Below are 27,510 nucleotides of genomic sequence, written 5' to 3'. Positions count from 1 at the left end.
ATTGTTGCTGTTTGACGTTACCTACCCATCAAATAAATTTTTTCCTTAGTAGGCATCGCCCACTCTATCTAACCAGTTTCACGCCTATCTAGAACACTATAACTTCCACAAAATACAATTCTCATACCATATATTAAGTACACGTTACATTGTGTACCCGATTCAAAAATTATATATATATAATTATTATATTATATATTTTCAATTAATAAATTATGTATTTATGATTTAGAAAACGATACACAGATCAATTTTAAATTTTGATATATCATAATTTTAATTGGTCTTGAATTTTAGTCGAATCAAAAATTTTGTGTAAGGTAGAGTTGATTCTAATTGAAGCATATAAAGTGAAGTGAAGTAATTTGATAGAGACGTGAGCATTTAAAAAATTAACGATCCCAAATCACATACTATCATCCCTTTCACCAATTGCGGGGAAGATTGACAGAACCAGTAATTGGAGGCAATGATGGTTTGGGAGAAAAAAGTGAGGTTGAGCATTAATGAAAGAAAACAAAGAAAACGACCCTCCTGCCCTGCTGGGTATCGTAACAAGATTTGGTATCTCATTATTACAGGGATGAATTATAGTTAAACATAATTACACTACACGTGTTATAATTATAATACTGGAAAATTATTAACCTCAATCTTACCAGATTTAACACTAATCATCCACTAAGAAGAGCCAAGACAACGTGCGGTACGAGACACAGCCGAAAGAAACATAGAAATTAAAGGTTGTGGCACATATAAAATTCGGCGCTTTTGAACACTATCTTGTCTGTCAACCAATATACTTAAATCTATTCAACATTTCAACTCCCACTAAATTTATACGTTCATCAATCAATCCCAAATCCTGTTTTTTATTTGGGGGGGTTTCTATCGAATCCCCGGCATGGACTGGCACTACTCACTAAAGCGGTAGAGCTTTCACAGGTCAGTCCAAAAGACAAAAAAGAATGGTATGAATGTATAGTTGGCCAAGTGACACCAAGACGATAGAGATTGCACAAAGACCTCTGCTCTTAATACCACTTGATCTGTCTATAGTATGATATTGTTTTTCTTTTTTGGCATATGGTATCCGGTATCATACCCTTGTGAGACTAATATGAATTCGGTCCAGGTCGTGATAGTAAGGAAAGAAAGAAAGGAGAACTGCAAGGGTGAAGGTAAGATCAACTACAAGCAGAATCAAATATCACAAGAGTGTAAGCATGGATAGTGTAATTTTCTTACTCATAATGTTTGTACTCGTCCCCTTGTATAGCAAGACAAAATATTGCTCAAAAATATCTCCAGAAACACCATTTAAGGGATCTGAGAAACCTGTTAGCAAGGACTGATGGAAGACGTTATATTCAATTATAAAGGATAACACATACACCTAAAGAATCAAAAGAATCATAAGCAGCAGTAGCCAAAGCAGAGATCATTTTTTATATTTTAATGATTTACACAATGATTCTTAGAAATTTCAACCTTATAAACAACAAAGTATCATATACTAGTTTTTTCTGAGCAAGTTAATGCATAGATCCATAGATACCATTTACTTTAAATAAATAAATAAAAAAGTATGTAAACAGTAGCTACATCACCCAAATAGATATAATTTCGACATGTCCATTTCTCAATTGAATTGCATTGCCCTGTAGTCCTTGATGATTCAACTGTTTGGTTGAAAGCTGCTTGCAAACCAGGTGGTCCTCTTTTGAGGCAGGAAATACACATCAAAGAAACAAAAAGGACACCTCTTTTGAGTGGCAGATCATATCAAGAAAAGTGAAAGAATGTAGACCAAGGCAATCAGGGCAAATAAATAAATGGTGCAAACAGCCAAACATGCAGTGATGCAACTATGCAAGAATTATAAAAAGTATAAGCAAGACACTACAATTACTACTGTATCTTTAGCACGCCACAAATACAATTTCTATTTAAACAATCTTTAAAAGGAGAACATCAATATAGATAGGTTACAAAGCAGATACAAGCAAGGGACTGTCAATTTTTAGTAACACAATCAAGAATAAATTTAGAAATGTTGTAACTACCCACAAAGTTTTAGTTCCTTTTTTTGGGGTCATATCATATATGTATGCCAAAATGAAATTCTGCATCAAGTTGTCCCTCCTGTACAAAAATAAGATTCATTGATTAATTTATGGTCCCATGCATATACAGAAGAAATATCTATATATAGGTAAAGAATTGAAACTAGAAATACATAGTCCAAACAACTTTTTTCTCTTCAAATGCAGACAAACCCATATGTAACAGCATATATAATTACTAATTTGCTGAGCCTAACAAAGTGTTTCTAAACAACTTTGCAACTTCAGAATTTCTTTCACTTGTGCAGTTATGTTCCATATTACTCTGGGAATAGACAAGGTAAAAGCTATCTTGAAATATTCTCTTCTGATCATGGAAATAAATGGCAAATGATTCCTAATTTTGTGCATCATCTTCAGTGTCTTGCAAAAGAACTCCTCTGACTTTGGCCCTGCCACCAAAATGTACAATCAACATATATAGAATGGTTATAAAGAAGAGAGAAGTGATTGCAATAGACAATAATAACCTGCGACGAGTTGGCACAACACGGTTAATGACTTTGGTAGAGGGCTGTTGTGCTGCTTTACCATCTGCATTTTCCCAAAAGGAAAAAATGAACAGGAGTGGTCTATTATCGAATAAACCATAAGGATAAGGAAGTTACTCAACCCCATAAAAACCATAATCTAATTAAATGTGCTAAATCCCAGTCAGATACACTGACACACCATCAGTCTTAAGAAGTGAACTCAGAGCATACATTGATCTGTTTGAAACTGCAAAAAGTATTCTAAATTTATTTACTATACAGTCGAGATAGATTTTATCCATAATTAACACACAAGTCATAGTAGAGCACCATATATAGGCAGCTTTAGTGGCTAATGGATTTCATCAGAATTCCATTATGGCTTGAATTCGAGAAATTTGCAGTATACCCAATGCTGATGTCAATGGCATTACATAGTACATACAGCTTAGCAAGGTGTTAAATCTTCAGAAAGTTCTCAAGAATAATTAGTGATGGCTGATGGGATTAAAAACCCTAAACAGTGTAGTTAAATACAAAGCATGAAGATAAATGTACCATAGCAAACAATTCAATACAAAACCCCACAACATACAAATAATCTGTTTCTGCATGGACAACTCATAAAACATCAGACCGTGGCTTACGGTCTAGAGTGGGTCAAGTGGTCAACTGGCACTCAAACTTGATTTACAAATTTGCAGGATATCCAAACGTTCAGTTTCTAACTAGAATTCAGTATCCCAGACAAGTTAATAGTCCAATCTTCATAATTGATACCTGGAGAATTTTGTGAGTCCATAATAGATGCAGGATCTGATTTTGATTTGTCAGTAACCTTAGTCAATTTCTGTCTTTTTGGGTACAGAAATCCATCCAGTTGCTTCTGGATGGTTTCATTCTTTTCCTGCAAAATAAACAAAGAGAATGGTTTATAAAAGAATATACTGACTACAATGACACAACAGGAACAATTTGGAAATTAACTCCATATCGGTGTAGGGGAGTATAATATCTGGGCAGAAGCATTATAACATTTACAAGTAGCCCATGACCTCATACTTGAACAAGGACCAACAACACAAAAGATTAATGCTTTAGTGATTCTAATAAATTTGGCATAAGTAAAGGTTAACATCACAAGTGCTAATGTCACTACCTGCTCCACTGATATAGCTTTACTTAAGTGACAACACCGCTCTTGCTCTGAAGAATAATCACCAAGAAATTTAAATTAACTCCCAGTGAAAACATAATCCTAAGGAGTGAAGATTTTAAGCAGGAGAAAACACACAATGAATAATGCATTAACAAAGAACAGGTTTGTGAGTATAGAAAATAGGCATGGACACAAGGGGAAGACCTTAAGATCTTTAGGAAAGTCCACATTAAAATTAAAAAGGAAGCTTTTTACAAAGCATTAAGGAATCATTACTCAACAACTTCTATAAAACATATGTACACAAATTGTTAATCTATAAGCCAAGAACAGAGCACCACCACTTATCAATAAATTCTGCACATTCTTCAATGATTTATAGAGCTCCAGAGAAATATTAGCCACAGCCTCACTTGCAGCAGCATCCACCAGTTTACTGAGTAATATAGTGATACGGGGCATTCCCTTTGCTTTCTGAGCAACTAATTTTGCACGAGCAGCATCTTAAAAAAAAAAACAACAAAAATCCAACATTATAACTTTTAGGGGGGTTAGAATTCCTAAGGAAATATCCACTGTGCAATTTATCAGTCAATAGCTGGCTGGTAGTCTCTTAAGCTGAACTTTCAATCTGAGCTCAACCCCTAACAACTAACAAGCTACTAGGAAAAACGAAATAGACAATAAAATAAAGGAGAAGTGGCAATGTAAAAAACTACCCACGGAATCTCCCTCCAGAACAAGCTTTACATCATCGGATTTTATGGAAGCTAAAACATATTCTAAGAAGTCAGACCATGAGCCCCCTATGCCCGTCACGTCCCTCTGTACACATAATATAAACAATAATGGAAAGAAAATTTTTAAATAAATAAAACAGAGACATATAAAGGAGGGGCTAAGGAGGAACCATGTCTTCGAGGTCTTGCTCGGTCTTGAGAGCTTCCCATGTGTTGGAATGGAAATCAGTGACGTGGAATCGGAGTGCCGGAGGGTCAGTTGGCAGGCCATGGACATGTAAGAGGAAAGGGCGCAGGGGGTTTGTGTGTGGAGCTGACCACTCCGCCTTGAGCTGCCCAAATATCGGCTCCATTTCTAGGAACCCCATTCTCGCTTTTTGGATATCTCTCTCGCGGTCTCGCCCTGATAATAGCGAAGGAACACGGGCGAAATCTGGGGAGGTCAAAGACGAACCGGAGGAAATAACGGCAGGGCCAGGGGGAGACCGAAGAAGAGAGGGAACAGTAGAAATTGGGGAAAGCCGGGAAATGCCTTTTGTGCACTAAGAGCATCCTGAGTTTTTTTCGCAAGTGTGATTAGGAAATAGAAAATGAGGGGACATGAATAAAATAAATAAATAAATCATATAAAAAAATAAATGGGTGGTCCGGCGCACCTGACGCGCCCGCATGGGCGCCTGCTGTGCAGCTTTGTTAAAAAAAATAAAAAATGTCAGACACATTACTGTACTATGAACCTTTGCTTGCAGTTACTTCTCTACCCTTCTCTCACTTCTTCTCACTCCTGCCAACATGAGAATTTACTGACATGAGAACCCTTGCAATATTCACTGATAATGCTGCCCTAAAATCGTAATCACTTCAATTGTGACATTTGATTTACAATTTTAAAGTTAATCGATGCTGAAATAAGGACATCAAACAACCATAGTGATAGATGATTGCGAGACACCCCTTAAAACGAAATTAAAATTTTCACAAAACCGTTCATCCAAATTAAACAAAATAGTATAATTAAGTTTACAAATTTAAAAAGACCTCCAATAATGCACAAAATAGTGCATTATAGTTCAAAAATTACATTCTAATCATATTACTACTAATTTGGTACTCCGTATTTATCAAGATATTGTTATTTTTGTGATAATTATGTCTCCCATGTTGCTAACTCAACTGATGAATTGATCAATTTTAAAACCCAAAAAGAAAAAAAGAAAAAACTAAACTAAAAATTTAAAATAATAAGTGCCAAATAGATATATAATTGTGACAAGAAGTGGCTCTCTCAAATGGGATGTCATGGATTCGAACTCCAGTAGGGAGGGTATTTACACTTTGAGCTTCAGTAGAATTTTTTTTTGAAATGTGGGTTTCAGCAGATTGAGAAAGTAGATATGAACAGATAATACAGTGTAAAGGTGCCACTAGACCACAAGGTCTTTGGCTAGTGTAGTGAAATATATTTATAATAAATAAATATAATGCCCATGGGCAACTCAACTGGTCACAGGGGTGAAGTTTGAGAGCAAAGACCAGGAATCAAGTCTCACCAGCAAGAGTTACCATGATTGATATACATTCTCCCAGATTCCGAACAGGACTGGTCATAACTGACCACATACAACCGATATTAATCATGCATCCAAATAGTGGTTCCCATGCCGATTGAGTGCCTTGTATACTTTGCTTACCATTATATACATCCTCTCCGATTTTGAACAGGACGAGTCATAACCGACCACATACAACCGATATTAACAATGCATCCAGATAACGGTTCCCATGTTGATTGAGTGCCTTGTATACTTTGCTCCAACCCGTCTCGCTAATCGTTCTTGCCTGGATATGACTTGGGAAGCTCATTAATGTGATCGATAGCTAAGTCTTTAGCCCCATGATTAACTTAAAGACACTACTCGAAAAGAATGATAAGTCATATCACATTCCCATCACATTTTAAATTCATTGTGGACACGTACAAGATAATTATGACCAATTAACATGCGCTCAACATGTGTAGGACATGCCGAAGACCCAACATATTCACCCCGCATTGCCTATAAAAGGCACATTAATTACTAGAGGGGGGGCTTTTTTTTTCTCATTCTCACTTTAGACACTTCCGACTATAATGCTTTGCCTCATTTACCTCATAACTGGCCGAAGGAGTAGTTGTATACTTGTATTCATATGCGTTCAAACACACAATCCTACAAAACTACTTACATATTGTACACCTTAGTATTTGTCACGTAAGTATGATTTCATGAGTAATGGTGATAAGTAAAGTACTCCGTATTAATTATGACACATGAAATTATATATTTTGGTATTTGAAAAAATATTTTAAAAAATCCAATTATTTCTGTTGAATTGAAAAATAAAAATCCCAAAATTGACAAATAATTTATTCCATTTTTCTATTAAAATATAAAAAAATTCATTACTACAAAATATCTTGCGGAGTATAGTACAAGTACTTAAACTTCAACCCCACTCGCACTCTTCCAATAAAGTGGCCACACACAATACATTTTGTTGGTCATTATGGGGAAAAAATCATTGTCATTACCCCGCAAGTAGCTTTCCATTTTCGCCCTCGTCTTCTCAAATAATGAACCACGCTTTCCCCCATATATATATATTCCATTCCCCGGCCCTGTAACTTATAACCATCGTAACGTATAAATCAAATCTCCATCGCTCAGGTTTTGCTTGTGTATACAATACGTATATAAATGTGTATATGTGTATGTGTGCGTGGTTATTACACCTCTTGCGGCGATCTCTCTTTGTCGGTGACTGGTGGTGGTTCGGCGGATCTATCAGCAGGTATTTACCTACCACAAAAGCATTTTATATGTGCTTTATGACAACCGCGTCTCTTTCGTTTGCAGATTCCACAACCTCAGTATCGTCATTTTTGGTAAATTGGTTGACATTTGCGTTTCGAGCATTGTTTATTGTTGTTTAGTACGGTAGTATTCTTAGATTCTCTCATACGACACGTATGAAAGCGATTAAGCGAAGCCGTTGAATTGGAATTTACGGAATGATTATCTTTCGGGATGAATGGACTATTCTTATCTGGAGGAATTATCCTTTTGTAGTGATGTTCCTTGATTTAATCTCTCCTGTTACCACGCATTATTGTTTTTTTCTGGTTTTAATAAAAGCTGAATGCGAAAGCTTTTTTTGAGGAATTAATAAGTCTAAACCAATTTCTAAGTATACAGCTTGGAGTTTTGGTTTATGGTGAGCCGCCAATGGTTATAGATGCAATGGACATGTCTGGATTGTGGCCAATTTTGTTTTGCGAAAACCACAGTGACTGTAAATTTATTTTAGACTGATGGCTTGCATTCTTATGAGTTTGAGGCTTGAGTTGGATCTCTGTTCCTTTTAGAGGAGAAGGATACACTGGAGCACTGCACTTTGGTGTGATATGAAGTAGTTTATATTCTCTAGGCTTTCCAAAGGGATGGAGCGTTCTATTTGTGGCTGCAGTCTGCTGGGCGATAATGCCATGACTGCATTTCCTGTCTTCAATATTCCACACTCTTCATAGTTTGCAGCTCACATGCATAGTAGCTGTTGCTTAACTTGCTTTACTACTTATTTGCTTAAAATTGTTCTTATTTAAGTTATTTTGTGATGAAATGTTTCAAATGGTCAATGCTAGATTTCTTTTGGTATTTAATTTTCAAATGATTAAAACTTGCAGAGCTAAGGTCTCTGAAACTTAAGTCTCTAGAAGATTGGTTTCTTTTGGAGCTCAGTCAGAGATGAAAGGAGGAAATGTTATCAGATTCTGGGGAAGACAATTTACTCTTACTCTGGTTGCGCTTCTATTTACAACCATAGTGCTCTGGTACTGTGAGAAAAATCCGCGTCTCACTAGTTTATTGTCTGCACAAGATCAGTTTATAATTCAGTCCTCAGGTTTGTTTGTGGAGCCATTCTCTGTTGCAAAATGTGAATTTCTACCTCAATAGAGATCAAGTAGTATGTCATGATATCATAATGTGTTCCTCATTACAGAATTTCTGGTGGATGAGCCTGCTGATTCTTCACTGTCACTAAAGTCAGAAGAGGATAATACTAGTAATGAATATTCAAATAATGGAATAGCAGAAGTGACAAACACTGAAAACAGAGCAAATGATTTTGGTGGTTTTGAAACAAATGTGACGGACACATTTTTACCTAGAAGGAAAGAGGAGAACCACATTTTAGCTTCTGGTTTTCAGAAGGAAGGTAGGACAGTAGACTTTAGTGCTTATTTTACAATCTTATATTTATGGGCTTATTTGTGAGAGTGAGTTTTGGTTTTGAGAATATTTCTTCAAACTCTGTGAGAGACACCAATTGCTTACATTTGTATCTGTGTCATTTCCCTTTTGCAGCTTGTAATTATGCTAAAGGCAAATGGGTTCCAGACAGTAAGCGTCCATTGTATTCTGGATTGGGGTGTAAACAATGGTTATCAGATATGTGGGCCTGTAGGCTGACCCAACGTACTGATTTTTCCTACGAGGGATATAGGTGGCAACCAGAGAAGTGTGAGATGCCAGATTATGAGGGTTCCAATTTTTTAAAGAGGTATGTGTGCCTTTCATCATCTTCAATTTCTCATATACTCTTCCAATGCAAGTTTTTAGATTCAAATCAGCTTTAAGGTCATGGCATTCTACAAATGCAGTTCCACTTCCTCTAGCCCAGTGTGTAAACTTGATAAAATACTACTGGATAAAACAATATAATATGTTGTTCTGCTCTTCGGTACGCCAAGTACTAATAATCCAAAATGAAATTTGATCAGAATGAAAATGCATATCCAATCTTCCATGAATTAAATGTCTTCTCAATATGTTTGGAACTAATGCTTCATACTTAAATGTAACCGTATTTCAGAATGCAGGACAAAACTATTGCTTTTATTGGAGATTCTTTGGGTAGACAGCAATTCCAATCTCTAATGTGTATGGTCAGTGGTGGAGAGGGGAGACCAGAAGTTGAAGATGTGGGATGGAAGTATGGCCTGGTCATACCACGTGGAGCTATACGTCCTGATGGATGGGCTTTTAGGTTCCCTAATACAAATACCACAATTTTGTATTATTGGTCAGCGACTCTTTGTGGAATAGAGCCACTCAACGTTACTGATCCAGCCACTGAATTTGCTATGCATTTGGATCAACCTCCAGCATTCTTGATTACTTATCTTGACCAGTTTGATGTTGTGATACTGAATACAGGTCATCACTGGAATAGAGGGAAGATCAATGCAAATAAATGGGTGATGCATGTAAATGGAATGCCAGTTCGAGACAGGAAACTTGCTGCATTAGGGAATGCCAAAAACTTTACTGCTTATAGTATTGCCCGATGGTTTGACAGACGAATTAAATTACGTCCACAGCTTCAAGTTTTCTTTCGTACTATATCCCCAAGACATTTCTCCAATGGGGAATGGAACACTGGAGGTAGGTGTGAAAATACCATTCCACTTACAAAAGGGAGTGAAATCTGGCAAGATGAATCAAGTGACCCTGTTGTCGGGGGCGCTGTTAAGGGTACCAATGTGAGAATATTGGATATAACCGCTATTTCTGAACTAAGGGATGAGGCTCACATCTCTCATTACAGTTTAAAAGCTTCAGTGGGTGTAAATGATTGCTTGCATTGGTGCCTACCGGGCATTCCTGATACATGGAATGAAATACTTGCTGCACAGCTTTAGCCTGAAATTAAAAAAGAAAATCCTCTGATAGTGCATTGATGGAAGAAAATATGCAGGAATGTTGTTCCATGTTATCAACAGGAAGAGTGGAAAACTACAGGGCTGCTCAGCTGCAGATAAACAGTTTCACAAAGAAGCTTATATGTTGAGGATAAATATGGAGTAGGTTAGTTTTGCTTGAAAATCCTCATGTAAGGCATCAGCTTAAGTCCTTCAGGTTCTGGAAATCCTTTAAAGGTTTCCTGGTTGTAATACAGAAACTTTGGGCAGACAAACCGTCAGTTTAGCATTTCTGGCCAAAATTTGTTGCCAATGTGTTATTTCTACATTTGAAAGCATCAGATTTTGTTTGTCCTATGCGTTTAATTTTTTGTTTTGTTATGAGAAATACCACGTATATTTTGCGCAGGTTCTCATCATGTTCATGTTTGGTAGATCTCATTAATTTCGTTGCTCATACTCGAATGGTGATTTTGGCTGTTGCAGTTTTATCATTTGCATTTTAAATCCTTTTTTTCGTGAATCACTTCAAAGCACGATTTGTTTACGGGATTGGAAATAAGTATACTTTGCTATTTGTTAATGCCTTTTATTTCCAAGATGAGTTATTCTCCTGTTAGCCATCCTTAGTACACAAAAAATTACTTAGAGCAAATGTTTGTAAGTATGTGTTCGTGCACGTATAATGTTTAATTGCTAACATGACATTAACGTCATCATTATTATGTCAACATGATAAGTAATTTAATTTAATCGCTAACTTGTTAATATCAAGCTTTAACAAAATAATAATAAAAAGAAAATAATAATAAAAAGAATATTGTCACAACATTGAAAAATCAATAATCACTCAAAAGTGTTTAAAAAATGTTGATAAAAATTAATGATGTGGTAAATACACCGAGTAATACGAATAGGTCTACGTATTGATTATAGCATGTGGGCTCGGGAAGCAGTGATAGTGGGTTAGAAACTCCCGAGCTGGCATAGATTAGGTGAAAGTCCAAAAGTTTCTCTCAAAGCATTAAATGTGTCTTATATAGAGGACTGAAGGGGACATATGTTAGGGGCATGGCATGTAAGCCACGTGGAGTACATGTACTAGGGAGGTTGGAGACATTGCTAATAGGCCCACGTGTGAAAAGATTCTTGACACACTCGTTTCGAATGTGATCGGGTAGAGTATTGTTAACTGTGCTTGTCTTCTAGAATTAAAGGCGCTCCTACTCGAGTTTCCTGGTCCAAGCACCACGGTCGGGACTGAGTCCAAGACACATTGTGCAATAATTAATATACTTAATGATGAATCTCCATCTCTCTTCGGATTGGTTTGGACCCGTTCAAGGTAGGGAATTGCTCCATGTGATATACAAAACGCATATGGAGTAGGTTTAGAATTACAAACTGGATGAAAATTTTCCATCAATTAAATTTGTGATATTAAAATATTGAAGTCATATTTATTTTTACCCAGTCAATCACCTTCTTGTAACTTGATTTTTAGATGATTGTTTAGACCGGTCGAATTAGAATAAAATCGCAAAAACAACGCAGTCCAATCGTTTTAATATCAATTCCTAAATCAGTGTAATGGATATCGCCGCCGGTTTACGTGTTTGACATTTTTTTTTTGAGATAAATACGTGTTTGACATACTCATAGAACATACACATTTGGCCAAGTAGCTATGAGTCTATGACAAGACTTTTTAGCACATTTATTTCATTATCTGACAACTCCACGGCAAATTGTTCTCCCAGTGACACATGTGCTCGTCAATCATCTCCCGACACGTAACCAAAGACATCCACGTGGCATCCAAAATCTCCATGTTTATATTAGCTAGCAAGGCAGGCATAGAGGCATTGCGCTTGTCTCGTTTCCATTTCTCATCTACTTCTCAGTACCCTGTTTCGGACACAAAGCTTCTGGTGTTTGACCATGTCGCAGAGGAGAGCTTTGGTTGGCATTTTCGTAATTCTGGCGGCGCTCTTCGCCGTCTCCACCGCCGAGGCGGAGGCGGAGGAGAAAGAATACGTGCTGACTTTGGACCATACCAACTTCTCCGACACGGTGGCCAAACACAACTTCATCGTCGTCGAGTTCTACGCCCCTTGGTAACATAAGCTCATTCATTTTTCAATTACTTCAAATTTTATTCTAATATTCTCCGTCAAATTTGTTTCTTTTCTTTGCCTAAACCTGACATCTTCTTGCTTACTCTATCTTATAAAAGGTGTGGACACTGTAAGAGGCTAGCTCCAGAGGTAATTAATGGGATTCAATTGCTGCTAAGAGCTTGTTTTTAGCATATATGCCCAATGTTTCATATATATTGTAAAATGTTACTCAAAATTTCTTCTTTTCTTCTTTGCATTTGATTTGAGTAGTATGAAAAAGCTGCATCCATTTTGAGTAGTCATGACCCTCCAATCACTCTAGCAAAAGTTGATGCCAGTGATGAAGTAAACAAAGAACTTTCAACCAAATACCGGGTCCAAGGTTTCCCATCTATTAAGATCTTACGTGATGGAGGAAACAAAGTTCAAGATTATAAAGGCCCTCGTGAAGCAGATGGTATAGTTACTTATTTGAAGAAACAAGCTGGTCCTGCATCAACTGAAATCAAGTCCAGGGAAGATGCTGCTTCTCTAATTGATGAGAAAAAGATATTTGTTGTAAGTTGCAGTACCTCTAACCTCTGTGTTATATCCTTTCCTTTCAGTTTCTGCTCAACTGTTTGCTCATCACACTCTCATGTATTATACTTTAGGCTGGTGTATTTCCAAAATTTTCTGGGGTAGAATTTGAAAAGTTCATAACTCTAGCTGAAAAACTCCGAGCTGATTATGATTTTGCTCACACACTTGACGCCAAACACCTCCCCCGGGGCGAACCAGTTGATAAGCCCACTCTTCGTCTACTTAAGCCATTTGATGAGTTGTTTGCTGATTACCAGGTATATTAACAGTTTTGCCCCAACTGTTCTTGATGTAACTCCTTTTATTTTCGCTGTTTTCCTGCTCATTCTTGAACTAGCTTTACATTCTTGCAGGACTTTGATGTTGATGCAATGGAGAAATTTATTAATGAAGCTAGTACTCCTAAAGTGACTGTTTTTGACAAAAATCCAGACAATTATCCCTATATTGACAAGTTTTTCAGGAGTAAATTTGCCAAGGTATGTTTCTTAAGATTTGTTATTGTAATCATCTTTCTTACGTATGCCAAGGTACCTTCTTAGTTGCATTGTAACCTGTTTGATTTGGCTCAATTTATTTCTTATTTTTGTTTATGTAGAATCTGTGTGCTTTGTTACCATGAATATATTTATTATGTGGGCATGTGATTGCAAATGTACCATCATAGCTCCCTTGTTTACCTGTTTGGTTTGACACAATTTATTTCTTATTTCAGTTTATGCAGCATATCTGTGTTTTTTTGTCTCATCACTGCCCTAACCAAAGATATTAATAAAATCCCAGAGACAATCCTCAAATCACAAGGAAAACATTAACAAAGATACTATTTGATAAATTCAACTATCCACAATTTGCCACTGTTTTTCATTGGTATTCACATCCATCTTTGTAAACTTGAGCACAAAAAAGCGAAGCTGTGCAGGGATAATATTTGTTGCATTGTTTAAAAAAATGTCAACTTTAGTTCTGACTTTGGGGCTTATTTTGTTCACATGATGCATCAGTTTGGGGACTTCCGGAGTTGTTTTTGCCTGCAAATATGCTATCATGAAGTATTTTAATTTTCTTTAAACATTGTATATGTGTAGGTGTTGCTGTTTGTGAACTTCAGTAGTGAACTTGATGCGTTCAAGTCCAAATACGATGATATTGCAGCACTTTATAAGGGAAAGGATATAGGCTTTCTGTTGGGGGATGTTCAGTCCAGTGGTGGTGTGTTTCAGGTTATTTTCATTCTTTTTAAATATGCTTACTTAACTCATCTAGTTAGTCTGTGATTTGCCCACTATTTACTCACTAAAATATTCTTCTTGTCTGGTTGTAGTACTTTAAAGTGAATGAGGATCAGGCACCTCTTGTCTTAGGACAGACAAATGATGGAGAAAAATATCTCAAGCCAAATGTGGAACCTGATCATATTGCAACTTGGGTAAAGGACTTCAAGGTAATGAGCTGCTGCTTCTTTTACTTCTGTTGCTGGTAGTTCTTGGTGGTGGTCTGACCGCGACCTAGGGTTGCATAGTTTCTGCGTTTTATAATGCAACAGCTTGCTCATAAGTACTGGTGGAAGTATGAATTTCCTATTTTCTTGCCATACTGTTGCAGGATGGCAAGTTGAAGCCATTTCTAAGCTCCGAGCCTATTCCCGAGAACAACAGCGAACGAGTGAAGGTTGTTGTCACTGATAGCCTTGAGGAAATGGTATTTAACTCGGGAAAGAATGGTGCGTATCTAATTATCAGTCCTATATCTGTTGCTTATGAATGCACTTATTCGTGATTCTTACTTTAGTTCGAGTATAGAATTGAATTCAGCAAAACAAACGATTTTTTTTTTATTTTTTAAATATGAAATATAATACTTTTAAACTCTATCTTGCAGTTCTACTGGAATTTTATGCTCCTTGGTGTGGCCACTGCAAGCAGCTAGCTCCAATCTTGGATGAAGTCGCGATCTCACTTGAGAATGATCCCAATGTCATGATTGCAAAACTAGTAAGAACTGTTTATTTATGGGATCAAAGCCTATATAATCCATGTTTTATGACATTCTAAAATCCTTGATTAGTCTAGTGGGTAATCTGAAAGCTTACCTTTGCTTGCTGTCAGGATGCAACCGCGAATGATATCCCGAAAGGGAAGTTTGAAGTTAAAGGATTCCCAACTCTGTACTTCAAATCTGCATCTGGTAACCTGTTGCAATATGAAGGCAATAGAACAAAGGAGGACATTATTGACTTTATCCAGAAGAACAGGGACAAGACAATCCAATCAGGCTCTGCAACATCTGAAGAGCCATCATCCAGGGAGGAGCTGTAGGAAGGTTAGTTTGTTTCCATCATTTTTTTTTTATCACTCCCAGCATCACTCTTTCCCTTTTTCCATCAAGTAAAAATGTTCATTTCTTACTCCTACTTGTCCGCATTGCAGGTTTGAAAATTTTCAGGCTAGTTGGAGTTTGTGTCTGTTGCGGCCACTTTTTTCCTTTTTCCTATTGTTAGCTTTACCCTAAACCCTTTGTCAACTCAATAAAATGCTAGGCATGTAACCAATCTTGGGGTGTTTTCAGTTAGCTGTTAGCCCCTACCTACCTCGTACCTTGTAACAAAATCTTAAATAAATCTATGTTCTTCTATCCTAATCCTCGAATGCGTATCCTTATCCTGCTCCATTTTTGTTCTATATTACCAGAATTTGATATCAATAGTTAACACAGGAACAGTCAATAATACGAGAACTGATTCACGATAAGAGAAACCATTAACATTACAGGAAACTGCAAACGACCAAGAATGTATCTACCAAGTTATATGCACAAGCTGAGTGAAATCTTGCCAAACTTAGGTGAAAGATAGACAATAATAAGTTTTCTCTATCCTCTGCCCCACTTACCCCAACCATCACCACCACCACCAACAGCAGGTGGCTGCTGCGGTGTGCTATCCCAACCTCCGGCATGCTTGCTCCTCCAATTATTGAAAGGTTTGAACTTCTTCTTTGGGTTATAGGATGTAGTTTGCTGACTTCCCGCACAGCCATTCACTGACGAGGCGCCTGACCGTCCAGTGGATGTTCTTTCCTGACTTTCACCCGACGACCACTTCCTCTTTTTGGAGACAGGCTTATGGTCTGATTTCCTTGAACCTCCCCAAAGATCCACTGCAGGTTTTTCCCAATTTCTTGATGGTGATCCTCCTCCCCAACCTTTGCTACCTACTACTTTTGATTCTCCCCAAAGATCCACTGCAGGTTTTCCCCAACTTTGTGATGATGATCCTCCTCCCCAACCTTTGCTACCTACTACTTTTGATTCTCCCCAAAGATCCACAGCAGGTTTCCCCCAACTTCGTGATGGTGATCCTCCCCAACCTTTGGCGGCTGATTTCTCTAAACTACCCGATGGTGATCCTCCCCAACCATCCGTCGTTGATTTTCCCCAGCTTCCTGATGGCGATCCTCCCCAACCATCAAGCACTGATTTTCCCCAACTGCCCGAAGGGGACCCTCCCCATACTTTGGTAGCTGACTTCACCAAATTTCCTGATGGAGAAGCATCCCAGCCTTCCTTTGCTGAATTTCTTACAGCTAAAACAGGCTTGAGGGGATTTGTTTGCTGACTTGCTTTAGCAGCCACCTCCTCTGTTTTAGGCCCATTTCCATCGTTTTTTCTCTTTTTATTTTTAGGACCTTCATCCACCAAAGTGGAATCACCACTTCGGCCAAACAAATATTCTTTTAGAGCAGAACCTTCAATTCGGCCCTCCACGAAAGCAGAGATGTGTTGGCTCGAAACATGGATGCACTTGTATATCTTTTTCACTTCCTTTACTCCAACTGCCCTTGCAACATTTTGAGACCGATCAGTGAAATCCTCAACCTGCGAATAACTAATTACCGTAAATTCAATGCCTCTAATACAGCATTAGAAAGGCAGATCTGCATAAGCCAAGTATAATTACACTAATACAGCCAACTTTGAAGTCCCATGTTTTTGATATCCAGCAGCCTTCATAAGTGCTTGCACAGATTCCCTTGCACCAAAGATTCTCCACCGACAATAACTGCAATGAAGATGACACTCGAACATATAAATTAAAATGTCAAAAATGAAGTACCATAATCTAATGGTAGCAATGATGCTAACACGACCTTGATTAACAGGGTGACAAACAGCTCAGCCACTGATTCTTTATTGCTCTTTCCATAGTTTGCAAACTTAAGCACCGACTTTGCAACTACTTCAGGGCCAGCTCCTTCTAAAACACCAATCCAACCAAACATAAAAATTGACAAAGCTATTCAAGACACATGAAGCAGGCAATAAAGGTTTATGCACTGGCAAAAGATAAGCGACTCTAATGAGATGAACATTCAATTCAAATTAAGCAACACACATACACATATATAGGCAGTATTTACTGATATTGTACTAGAAATATTCAGGCATTGCAATGTTTTGGTGGGAATCTTTTAGTGTGTACCCATCAACATATTTCAAAATGATTGAAGGTGAAGGTCATAGCTATTACCTTCGGATAGGGCAGAAAAAGGTGGCAGAATAGGGGGATTTCGCGTCTGCATGTTTTGTCAGACAAAGGGTGAAGAATAAATGAGTAATAAATTAAATTTATTAATTTTATAAAGAAGACAAATGTGGACTTGTGGTGGTATCAAAACTAGGACAGCAGTAAAAGTTTCAATAGTATTCCATGTTCTAAATTCAGTTAAAGAAAGCATAAGCACTCGAACTAGTAGAACACATTTTAAATTGTTTATAGCAAATCCAGAGAATAACATAAGAGACAGTTAAAGATTATTGCCTATCAAAGAAGTTTTCTCATTATTGAAAAATATTATAAGACAACATGTTCATTAGGTGAATTATTCCAAAAATAAAGGATTGCTCTAGAAAATCCAACATTATCCATCACTCAAATGATAGAAATACATATATTAACAGGCATTATATCTATGATCCCCATGGATAGTACAAAGGAAACTATGCAAATGTGATGGGGAAAAATTATAGCAATGAATACCTATGAATTAAGGAAACAGCCATATCTCCTCAAAACAATACAGCAACTTAGACAAGCTTACACACTTGGTTTTGAGTCCATAGCACTATGTAACATCCATTGCACGTTTCACAATTCACATGATACAATATTAAAACACACACACACACACATTTGAAAATAAGGGATATATGCCCAATATCATACCTGAAGATGAAAAGCAACCAAAAGTATTATAGATAGGGAGTTCAAAGTTTTGAACTTTGAGCTATTAATGTTTTGAGCTTTTGCCCAAGCCTTCATCTGCGAAATAGGAATTGTGAGATCCTAACACATCCTGTGTTAATATTCAAAAATGACAAAATACTATATGTATATATATGTATGTATATACACACACAAACAGACATCGACCTAGCCTATGAAAAGAAGTTTCTTTAAGTGATTGTTGGCCCAGCTTTTGCTCCTTACAAAAAGCTTTTTCCTCTTATTTACTCCTCTAAGTCATTTTCTATTTTGTGTTTCAGTGCTTGGCCTTGCTGGTACTTATATAGGTTGTTGTTGAAAACACTTACTAACCTTTGCCAAATTGAATAGTTCAGATATTCAAGCATCTACAGAACACAACTTTGTACTGCAAATACATATTTTCCCTTTCTTTTTTCCACTCTTTTTTTGGGGACTAAGGAAGCAGAAAGTCCAATTCGCATATATGATAATGAGAACAACTCTTTATTGAAGAAAACAAGAAAACTCACCAAGAAGCTTAATTTCCCAAACCTTTCATCAATCGAACAAATCATATGTACTATCTTAGACTTTGAAACTCCATCCCTGTTTTCAACAGATATATCACACTCAATTCCAGTTCCACGGTCAACAACTTTAAGAATAGGCACATTGGCTGTAGTTATTGGATGAACACCATAAACGTGCCCTAGTCCTGAAGCATAGAAATTCGCAAATCAACAAGTGCAACCCAAAATTGCCATAATACTTTATAACTTAACAAAAAAATAAGCAAATGAAGAGTAAGAGTATAAGTAATTGATTTAATATGTAACATGCTTATGGCCAGCTATCCATCTACTTGGTAACATGTTACTCAATTAATAAGTGCAAGATTGTACGTTGAAGTGCGTATAACTTCTTCGCAAACTTCCTAAGTCTTTGAATCTTCTTCTCACGAGTAAACTCAACACCCTTGTTCCCAAAATTAACTGATAAATCCAGATCACTTTTAGCAGTGAATAAATCCATTACGAAAGATCCAAACTCCTCCACGACAGGGGCATCACTACCGGGGCCTGAAACAATTTTCAAAAACAAAATTGTAGCAAGCCTGCGCCATATAATTCAAATAAATTGAAACAAAAATAATATTCATAATATGGCAACTATATAACCTTAGGTGAGTTACAGGTTGATGCAGACCTCAGTGTAAAAGAAGCATGAAATAACCACCCAAAAAAAAAAAACTATTTTTCACACTATATAAAATATAAAGTAGAAAGATAAAGTATGAAAATTACCATATATGTCCTTAGCTAATTCATTAAAGACAAAAACCAGAGCTCTTCGAAGTTCATAATCACTTGGGTTAGGGCGAAGGGCTCTATAAACGCTGTCAAACAAATCTTCTATAGCAGGAATCTTTTCCGATATCACTACATACTTCTGCAATCTCTTGCGCTCAAGCCTTTCTGATTTCTTACGAAGAACTGATATCAAAGTTGTGTTAGTTGATGAAATAGAAAGTCGAAACTGCAAGTATGATTTCAATTTAACTCAACATTACTGCAGTAGGCACAAGTATATGCCACCCTTGGGGATTTACTTTACCTAATTGTATAACAAGCTATGGAGTAATTTCAAATCACTCCATTTTAGTAAGATACAAACCGACATACAATTGCAGCAAAATGGCTGTCTTTACCAGTCTGCAGCATGCTGCAGGTGATCATATATTGCAAAGAAAACAGTTTTATCTCAATGGGTGTGTATTTGCACTTAGCAATAATAATCCCCCACAGAAAACATAACAAAAATAAATAAAAACAAACAAGTAGAATATTGGGCGACTGCAATTTTTTCATACTGGGGTGTGATTATTTAACAAATGCAAGGTATGGAAACTCAAGCAAGATTTCAGCTTTATGCCACAACGCTGCTGTATCCTAACAAAATATGTAATGTAACTAAATAAATCATATCTGTACGTATAAAGACTAACCTTTGACGCGTAACACCATAGCCGTCGGAACAGGAAGATTCGGAATCTGATATAGCAAACTCAGTCACTCCAGCAGCATCTATACCATTCACTTCAGAGCTATACATAAAAGCAAAATAATAGAGATAAATAAGTAAAGCTGATCATTCTCAGCCTACGGAAAAGAATTAGCACGGGGAAAAATCAGTTTAATGAACTGAAGAGAAATCGACCGATTAGGTGATGGGTGTTTTTCCCGTCTCCGTCGCGGATTCGACGATGCTATTACTGTTGTTTGCCTTCCAGTTCCAGATGTTTCTGTCCCAAGCCGCGCGAAATACGAGAACAGCAGGGGCCACGACGTGTAGCAATGTACTGGTGATTTTTCCCACAGGCAATATCCCTATTGTTTATAAGATTTTTATTTTTAATTTTTAAATCTAATGTGATTTATTTAGTCTTTGTAATTTTAGAAACAAATAATTAGTTTTTTAAAACTTTATTGGAACTCTTAAATTAACAAAACATATTAAAATTAACTTCAACGTTTTTTACATTAAATTATTCCGCGTACGAATTAGAGCTATGATTTATGGGATATTACTTGTGAATTTGAGATTGCATGAGGTAAGGAATGCATGAAGCTCATCGTGGAATGTTACTCATTGATGAGTGTTTAATTGTTCATATTTTTATTTTGTATTCATTTTTTTATTTGATATAAATTTGTCCAAAGTATTAATCATTATTTGATTCATTTGTTTGTTTATGTGTATTTTTTTATGATTAAGATGAATTGAATGATCTTTTGAGCATTTTGAATGCATTTATATAGTTAATGTGAGTCAAATACCTTATGGTATAGTGGCACTCGATTGCACCCCTACATGGGAGGGGTGGGTTTGAGTCTTAGTGGATGTGATATATTGGCTCTTAGCTATGAATAGAAGAAAATAGCAAGAAGTTGAAATTCTCATAATGTGAATGAACGAGCCAGCCGGTTAGCTTTCATTTATAGTATAGAACCCCTCCAAATACTCAACAAATGTACTGACGACGGTTTTGGATTTTGTAAAAAGTAGTAAATGGTTTGCAATTGCGTGTTATTTATCAATTTTTAAATTTATTTATCCTAATTTAATATGTTAAAGAATTTAATTACAAACAAAAAAGAATTTAATTACACTTTTCAAATGTTTAGGAGCGTATTTATATTTTCAGATAATGTTTAAAAGTCAAAGACCTTATGGTGTGTCACTCGATTTATACTCCCACATAAATGATGAGAGTGAAATTGAGCTTCAATAAAGACGTGCTTCAATAACTATGAACAGGAGATACTACATCCTAAGAAACAAATTGTAGCTAAATTGGTCTAAGACGTCTCGTTAACGCCGTCTACCGGTCTACGCAACCAAGGCGAGGACAATATTGTCCAATCGTTTAATCGAATCTTCGATTTGTTTTACAGCCAAAATATGAAAAAGCAGCCGCGTTTTTCGCTTCGGAAAATCAAGTCCCGCCACTCCCGTAAAGTTCCTTCTCCTTTCTCTAACTTTTTTGTTTTTTTTTTTGGGTTTAATTACTCCGTATTATTTTTGCTCCAAACTTTTTCCCATTCAATTTAGGCAGAAAATATATAGCAGTATAATATATTTAATTAATTATATTAGTACGTGTATGTATATAGAGGCATTGGAAGAATCAAAGAATGTTTCTGATCTCTGGAGCAGAGGAAGAAGAAGAACGGATTCCCCTCTCATGCTCCACCGTCTGTTTTTTGCGTTATTTCACGATATTCATAATAACGGCCTTTGAAAGTCGCGGCGATTGCTTTGCTGCGCGGCCTCCTCCTTCTCCGGGATCGCGTCTTCTCCAGGTTTGTGAGTTCTCTTATGCTTTCGTGTGTTCTACGTTAGTACGTTCTCATGCGGATCTGAGCTCCATTTTTGAGATCGATGATCATTTGCTGTCAAAAGCTATTATCATGTTGATTTGTAGGTGTGATGTTTTGCTAAAGCCAGAAAAGTGTATTATTTTCAAAATCCGAAGTTTAATCTACATTGTCTAGGATTTCACGTGTTAGTATTCTGCATTTGATTTGACGTAAATACGGAGGAATTTGTTTGTCATATTATTCGGCCTGAATTCATCTGTGGTTTCTATATTCTCGCTCTTTTTATTTATATTTATATTTTTAAGTTTCACGAACTTCCTCATAGAATCCCAATTTGGTGCTTGTTTTGGCATAGTGCTGAATCGGTGGCAGTAGTCATAGGATTTGCGTTCCCAAAGCCTCTCCTCCCGTGGTTTTTCATTTGTTTTTTAAACAATTATTCAAAAACCATGCTGATGCTATAGAGAGATTACCGGATTTTTAGACTTGGCGGAACTGTTTTAATTGGTGAGGTTTATGCCTCTTAGATGCTTACTCCTCTCCAAAAAGAATAACAGAAGATAGATATCAGTTTATACTATTTCATTCCACCTTCTCATCAGTGTTTAAAGGATATGTCAGCAGCAGCAGACCACCTCTTGGATGCTTGAAGTATTTGGAGTTGTGGAAACTTATTCAATATTTTGGGGTTGAAACATATTTCCACATATATAGGGCAAGTAGCAATACATCAACCCATTTGGGCTTAATTGTAATTCTGAAGATATCTTTATTAGTTATGTTTGGCTTGCATATCTATCTATATACTGAAGCCATTTCTTTTTGGAGAACATATGGTTTTGGTTGGGATTTATATTAGTCTTATCCATTCATTGATTAATTTATTTCCCCTCTTTTTATGGATGTTTCTTTCTCAGTTTGTTTTTCATAAACCTTTATTTATTATTATTATTATTTTCTATGCACAGGTTTCATTAACAGAATTGGCTCCAGTAGCATGTTATTTGCCCCCAAGAATTTATTGAGAAGGGAAAAGCTAATGATAGATTGGCTTCACAATGGTTGAACTTTGCATTTCATTTTTAAGGATATTGACCAGCTCCACTTCTTATAGTACTTATCTATTTGGATGGCTGGTTACAGTAGCATGTGGACTTTACGCTGTTGTATATGGATTCCTTAAATGGAAGCGGAAGGCATCTCTCAATTGGGTTAAAGCTGCTGCTAGAGCAAAGAAGCAAGCCTGGAAAAAGTTGAAGGTTCCCTTGTCAGAACATACATGGGTTGAAGATTTTGCTAATAATGGCAGACAGCCATCCACATGTAGTGTTTGCCTTACTTCCCTCGTGCCCCCAAAAAAATTAGGCACAAAAGCCTCATCATGTACATTAGTACATCGCTGCTCTGTTTGTGGTGTTGCAGCACATTTTAACTGTTCTAAGTTTGCATCAAAGGATTGCAAATGTGTAGCACAAGCTGGGTTTAGCCATGTGCAACACCATTGGTCAGAAAGGTGGATTAAGTTGGATGTGAGCCCTGAGATGTCTGCCTTCTGTTTTTATTGTGATGAACCTTGTGGTATTCCTTTCCTTGATGTATCTCCTACTTGGCATTGCTTATGGTGTCAACAGCTTATACATGTTAAATGTCATGCTAAGATGTCTGAAGAGTCTGGTGATGTTTGTAATCTGGGTCCTCTGAGGAGGCTAATTCTTTCTCCACTCCATGTCAAAGACATTGAAACTGAAACAAATGATTGTGGGGCATTGAGGCAAATGTCAGACAAAATGGTTTCCTCTTCTGTTCGTGGGCAAATGAGAAGAAAACGTCATCGGAACAAACATGGCAGTAACCATATGCTCAATGGTACACAACAAGACCCTTCGTCTCCTAAGAGAGCACTTGAATTCTTGCTTAGTGGTCTTGCTCTTCTGAAGAATTCCAGCGGTGAGAAAAAAGACAGCCCTCTCGTTAGTAATAGTGAATCTTCTGATAAGAATGGTATTCAAAATGGATTGGGCAGAAAGGGCCAATCAAAGAAGTATGCTCTTGTAGACTTACCTCAGGATGCAAGACCTCTTTTAGTTTTCATTAACAAGAAAAGTGGAGCTCAGAATGGTACTTCCCTTAGGAGAAGGTTGAATATGCTATTAAATCCTGTGCAGGTGAGTTTTCCCATTCTTTCTCTCCATTCACAAGGCTCAAGCCCGAAACCTTGCTTGAATTACTTCTGTAGTTGCTTGGTGAATAGATACCTCCTTAATTAGGGAGTTTCATATACTTAATTTGACAGGAAGTACTTTCTGCAAATGTTGGTTTGCCAATCTGATAAAGTATTATTTCTTTGAAGAATAAATTTAGCCGATTTAAGTTTAATGTTCTTTGATCTTTTGTTGCAGATTTTTGAACTCAGCTCCTCCCAGGGTCCTGAAGCTGGTTTAGATATGTTCAGTAATTTGCAGTATTTTCGGGTTTTGGTTTGTGGTGGGGATGGAACTGTTGCCTGGGTCCTTGATGCAATTGAGAGGTATCAGTTTGAGTCACCTCCACCAGTTGCAGTCCTCCCTTTGGGGACTGGAAATGATTTGTCTAGGGTACTCCAATGGGGAGGTGGATTCTCAATGGTTGAAGGGCAAGGTGGAGTTGGCGCCTATCTGCATGATTTGAACAATGCAGCAGTTACAATGCTAGATCGCTGGAGCGTTGATATAACACATGAGAAATCAGCTCTTGATACCAAAAAAGTTAAGCCAAAGTTCATGATGAACTACTTGGGTAATTCAACTTCTTATAAAACTGTCTTGTGCATGTAATTTTTACTTCCTGCTTAAATATTATATCACTAGTACCTCCTGAACCACATAATTCATTAAACTTTCTTGTTGTAGGTATTGGTTGTGATGCAAAGGTTGCTTATGAATTTCACTTGAACAGGGAAGAAAACCCTATGAAATTTTGCAGCCGGGTAAGAATCATTTGCACCAGTTTTTGGTGAAGACAAACTCATAGTTGAGAATATCAGTAGATGTTTCTTTTTCCTTTTACAAGTGAAGGAATTGCAGGTTATTAAAAGACAAAGATGCAAATAGTTGAATAGATGTTTACTCTGTTTCACATGATAATATTTCATTATGTTTTTCCCATTTACATTCTAAAGCTTGAACTAACATGTTTTGCATTTTCAAATATTTTTAGAATAAAGTCATTTGAAAATTCTTTTACTGTGATTGCTCTAATTCAATTCCTGCAACAGTTTGTGAATAAATTACGATATGCAAAAGAAGGTGCCAAGGATATAGTGGACAGAACCTGTGCAGATTTGCCGTGGCAAGTATGGCTTGAAGTAGATGGGAAGGACATACATATTCCAAAGGTACACTATTCCTAGTGTCTAGAAAGAAGTTGTCTGTCATGCTTATTAGTATTCTTACTAGTTCTATTTTCTTGCAGGATGCCGAGGGCTTGATTGTACTCAATATTGGTAGCTATATGGGTGGAGTTGATCTCTGGCAAAATGATTTAGAGCATGATGATGACTTTGGGCATCAATCCATGCATGATAAAATGCTTGAAGTTGTTTGTGTTTCTGGAGCATGGCACCTTGGCAAACTTCAGGTTTGTAGTTTCCTCTGTGCTTCCTCTTAACTTGTACTTTTATAGCCATTCCTCGTGATTGCCAATTATACTCTTTGATTCATTTCATGTCTTATTGATTTGAAGTTCTATCTCTACCTCAAACTCAAATTGAGGCTGAGTTAATGGAAAGCATTGGTCTTTTAAACCATTGCTATTCAGTAGTCTCTCTCTCTCTCTCTCTCTATATATATATATATATAGGGGAGGGTTCAGGTGAGAACACCTAACCATGTAAAAAGTGTGGACACATCCACACCCTCCAGCTTGAAAAATCAAATGTTAGGATCTTATTATTACTAACTTTCAAGTTTGCAATAATTATAAAATGAACTCTATGTTCTTAAAAGTTTTCAATAATTATAAAATTGACCTCGTGTTTTTTTTTTATTAAAACCCTCAAGCATTGATAAACCCTGATGGACGGCTAAGATGAGGCCTCACTTTTTACCGGAGGATTATGTTCTCATTTGATCCTGCCCCTATATATATATATATATATATATATATATATATATATATATATATTTGTAAATTAAATATCCTAACAGTATTTTTTTTTTTTTTTGGAAAACCACAGCATTAGAGTATTCAAATCCTGTCACACTTTTTACCAAGTGCACTTCTGCCATGTTATGATTTACTTAAATAATACTCAGTAAAAATTATCCTCTATACTATCTGAAACACTCATGCTTCTAAATTTCCAGGTTGGGCTTTCCCAAGCAAGGAGACTGGCCCAAGGTGGAACAATAAAGATACACATCTCCAGTCCTTTCCCAGTCCAAATTGATGGGGAACCATTTATACAGCAACCAGGATGCTTAGAGATCACACACCACAGACAGGTATTAGGTGCTGCTGGCTGAATTTAAGATGATTGTGAATCAATTTTCCAAAATGTTTATTTTTGAGATTGACAACTTAGGTGAAAGTAATATTCCAATGTTGGGTGTGTAGGTGTTTATGTTGAGGAGGACATCGGGATTGGATGGGCGAAGAGGACATGCAGCAGCTATCATGACAGAGGTTTTGGTGGATGCCGAATGTAAAGGCGTGATCAGTGCAGCTCAAAAGAACATGCTGCTTCAGCAGATAGCTCTTCAACTTTCTTGATTCATAATTGCAGCCATTGACCCTATATCTGCAAAATTGCGTTTAGAACATTTTCCCTCTACCAATGAATTTTGACATAGGATTTGTACAATAGGAGCTAATACATTACAAAGGCACTGCTGCCTAGAGATGTTAGATTTCCCGGAGAGACTTGATATTAAAAAGGTCCAGGTCTTATACATGTTTTATTACACTTGTATATGCTATAGTACGAATCTCGTTGCTAGGGAACGCAAATGTAAAAAAAAAAAAAAGGAGCTTTTTTATTAGGAAGTTGAAGGATAAAACTAGTTGGATATTGACCAACATTTGGCAGTAAGTGCTCTTTTGCATTCTTGGAAAATCCTTCTTTTTCTTTTTCTTCTTCTTTTAGTTTGGAGAACATGAAGTACTGATGATAGTAAACATTTTATCTTCACAGTATTAGTATTTGCTGCTCATTCATTCTATAGTACTTTCTGGATAGGTCATGCGGAATGAAGTACAATATTCTAAGATGTGTAAATTCTAAACCAAAAGTACCCCTCAGCTCCCTCTCACCTCAACTGGGCTCCAATGCTGCATTCTCATTTCTCAGCATCTAGTTGACATAACACAAAAAATTTCTGCACGATTTATTTCAGTCTAAAACATGACAGATTGACAGGCTTGAGGTGTGTGTATGCAAAAATTCTACAAAGTTCGAACAGTCA

The 27,510-nt window shown here is 36.8% G+C and overlaps 5 protein-coding genes across 7 annotated transcripts; 3 read left to right on the top strand and 2 right to left on the bottom strand.

Annotated features, from left to right (window-relative positions):
- Positions 1-2,145: 2,145 nt before the first annotated feature.
- LOC116000508 lies at positions 2,146-5,015 on the bottom strand. The gene is made up of 7 exons (XM_031240597.1): positions 4,669-5,015; positions 4,478-4,583; positions 4,100-4,261; positions 3,759-3,805; positions 3,380-3,506; positions 2,597-2,660; positions 2,146-2,518 (listed from the first exon to the last, which is right to left on the bottom strand). The coding sequence occupies exons 1-7, from the start codon at positions 4,864-4,866 to the stop codon at positions 2,464-2,466; spliced, it is 759 nt and encodes a 252-aa protein (XP_031096457.1). The 5' UTR covers positions 4,867-5,015; the 3' UTR covers positions 2,146-2,463.
- Positions 5,016-7,092: 2,077 nt separating this feature from the next.
- LOC115998187 (protein trichome birefringence-like 14) lies at positions 7,093-10,649 on the top strand. The gene is made up of 5 exons (XM_031237680.1): positions 7,093-7,330; positions 8,223-8,440; positions 8,540-8,755; positions 8,905-9,100; positions 9,413-10,649. Exons 2-5 carry the CDS (start codon positions 8,284-8,286, stop codon positions 10,239-10,241), a joined length of 1,398 nt encoding a protein of 465 aa, XP_031093540.1. The 5' UTR covers positions 7,093-7,330; positions 8,223-8,283; the 3' UTR covers positions 10,242-10,649.
- A 1,449-nt stretch (positions 10,650-12,098) lies between these two features.
- On the top strand, positions 12,099-15,583 carry LOC115998484 (protein disulfide-isomerase-like). The gene is made up of 11 exons (XM_031238069.1): positions 12,099-12,358; positions 12,478-12,508; positions 12,632-12,919; positions 13,015-13,200; positions 13,297-13,422; positions 14,032-14,166; positions 14,268-14,387; positions 14,549-14,666; positions 14,825-14,937; positions 15,052-15,265; positions 15,373-15,583. Exons 1-10 carry the CDS (start codon positions 12,183-12,185, stop codon positions 15,259-15,261), a joined length of 1,503 nt encoding a protein of 500 aa, XP_031093929.1. The 5' UTR covers positions 12,099-12,182; the 3' UTR covers positions 15,262-15,265; positions 15,373-15,583.
- An 80-nt stretch (positions 15,584-15,663) lies between these two features.
- On the bottom strand, positions 15,664-20,546 carry LOC115998483 (protein HESO1-like). 2 transcript variants are annotated; one of them, XM_031238068.1, is made up of 10 exons: positions 20,406-20,546; positions 20,194-20,292; positions 19,493-19,681; positions 19,091-19,267; positions 18,719-18,903; positions 18,168-18,263; positions 17,472-17,517; positions 17,092-17,195; positions 16,902-17,003; positions 15,664-16,819 (listed from the first exon to the last, which is right to left on the bottom strand). In XM_031238068.1, exons 2-10 carry the CDS (start codon positions 20,210-20,212, stop codon positions 15,815-15,817), a joined length of 1,923 nt encoding a protein of 640 aa, XP_031093928.1. In that variant the 5' UTR covers positions 20,213-20,292; positions 20,406-20,546; the 3' UTR covers positions 15,664-15,814. The 2 variants fall into 2 exon arrangements, with proteins under 2 accessions (XP_031093928.1, XP_031093927.1); XM_031238067.1 differs by having other exon boundaries at positions 15,671-16,819; positions 17,092-17,198.
- Positions 20,547-21,650: 1,104 nt separating this feature from the next.
- On the top strand, positions 21,651-27,223 carry LOC115998482 (diacylglycerol kinase 2). 2 transcript variants are annotated; one of them, XM_031238064.1, is made up of 9 exons: positions 21,651-21,702; positions 21,863-22,051; positions 23,038-24,234; positions 24,469-24,844; positions 24,958-25,034; positions 25,323-25,442; positions 25,520-25,684; positions 26,413-26,550; positions 26,663-26,818. In XM_031238064.1, exons 3-9 carry the CDS (start codon positions 23,128-23,130, stop codon positions 26,816-26,818), a joined length of 2,139 nt encoding a protein of 712 aa, XP_031093924.1. In that variant the 5' UTR covers positions 21,651-21,702; positions 21,863-22,051; positions 23,038-23,127. The 2 variants fall into 2 exon arrangements, with proteins under 2 accessions (XP_031093924.1, XP_031093925.1); XM_031238065.1 differs by lacking the exon at positions 21,651-21,702 and having other exon boundaries at positions 21,723-22,051; positions 26,663-27,223.
- The last annotated feature ends 287 nt before the right edge of the window (positions 27,224-27,510 follow it).

This window comes from Ipomoea triloba, chromosome 12 (assembly GCF_003576645.1).
Source record: "Ipomoea triloba cultivar NCNSP0323 chromosome 12, ASM357664v1".
Lineage (NCBI taxonomy): Eukaryota > Viridiplantae > Streptophyta > Magnoliopsida > Solanales > Convolvulaceae > Ipomoea > Ipomoea triloba.
This window is presented reverse-complemented; position numbering and strand designations above follow the sequence as displayed.

What these genes read in the sequence shown, in the direction of transcription:
- LOC115998482 (XM_031238065.1), top strand. Translation starts at nt 23,128, where the DNA reads ATGGTTGAACTTTGCATTTCATTTTTAAGGATATTGACCAGCTCCACT. An exon ending in GGCACCTTGGCAAACTTCAG is followed by an intron (nt 25,685 to 26,412) that starts GTTTGTAGTTTC and finishes CTAAATTTCCAG; the next exon opens with GTTGGGCTTTCCCAAGCAAG. An exon ending in AGATCACACACCACAGACAG is followed by an intron (nt 26,551 to 26,662) that starts GTATTAGGTGCT and finishes TTGGGTGTGTAG; the next exon opens with GTGTTTATGTTGAGGAGGAC.
- LOC116000508 (XM_031240597.1), bottom strand. Translation starts at nt 4,866, where the DNA reads ATGGGGTTCCTAGAAATGGAGCCGATATTTGGGCAGCTCAAGGCGGAG. An exon ending in GCAGAATTTATTGATAAGTG is followed by an intron (nt 3,806 to 4,099) that starts GTGGTGCTCTGT and finishes ATTATTCTTCAG; the next exon opens with AGCAAGAGCGGTGTTGTCAC. An exon ending in AAGCTATATCAGTGGAGCAG is followed by an intron (nt 3,507 to 3,758) that starts GTAGTGACATTA and finishes TTTATTTTGCAG; the next exon opens with GAAAAGAATGAAACCATCCA.
- LOC115998483 (XM_031238067.1), bottom strand. An exon ending in GAAGTTATACGCACTTCAAC is followed by an intron (nt 18,904 to 19,090) that starts GTACAATCTTGC and finishes TCTATGCTTCAG; the next exon opens with GACTAGGGCACGTTTATGGT. An exon ending in TGGTTGCTTTTCATCTTCAG is followed by an intron (nt 17,518 to 18,167) that starts GTATGATATTGG and finishes CAAAACATGCAG; the next exon opens with ACGCGAAATCCCCCTATTCT.
- LOC115998187 (XM_031237680.1), top strand. Translation starts at nt 8,284, where the DNA reads ATGAAAGGAGGAAATGTTATCAGATTCTGGGGAAGACAATTTACTCTT. An exon ending in GTTTATAATTCAGTCCTCAG is followed by an intron (nt 8,441 to 8,539) that starts GTTTGTTTGTGG and finishes TCCTCATTACAG; the next exon opens with AATTTCTGGTGGATGAGCCT. An exon ending in TTCTGGTTTTCAGAAGGAAG is followed by an intron (nt 8,756 to 8,904) that starts GTAGGACAGTAG and finishes TCCCTTTTGCAG; the next exon opens with CTTGTAATTATGCTAAAGGC.
- LOC115998484 (XM_031238069.1), top strand. Translation starts at nt 12,183, where the DNA reads ATGTCGCAGAGGAGAGCTTTGGTTGGCATTTTCGTAATTCTGGCGGCG. An exon ending in AGTTGTTTGCTGATTACCAG is followed by an intron (nt 13,201 to 13,296) that starts GTATATTAACAG and finishes ACATTCTTGCAG; the next exon opens with GACTTTGATGTTGATGCAAT. An exon ending in ATGTCATGATTGCAAAACTA is followed by an intron (nt 14,938 to 15,051) that starts GTAAGAACTGTT and finishes GCTTGCTGTCAG; the next exon opens with GATGCAACCGCGAATGATAT.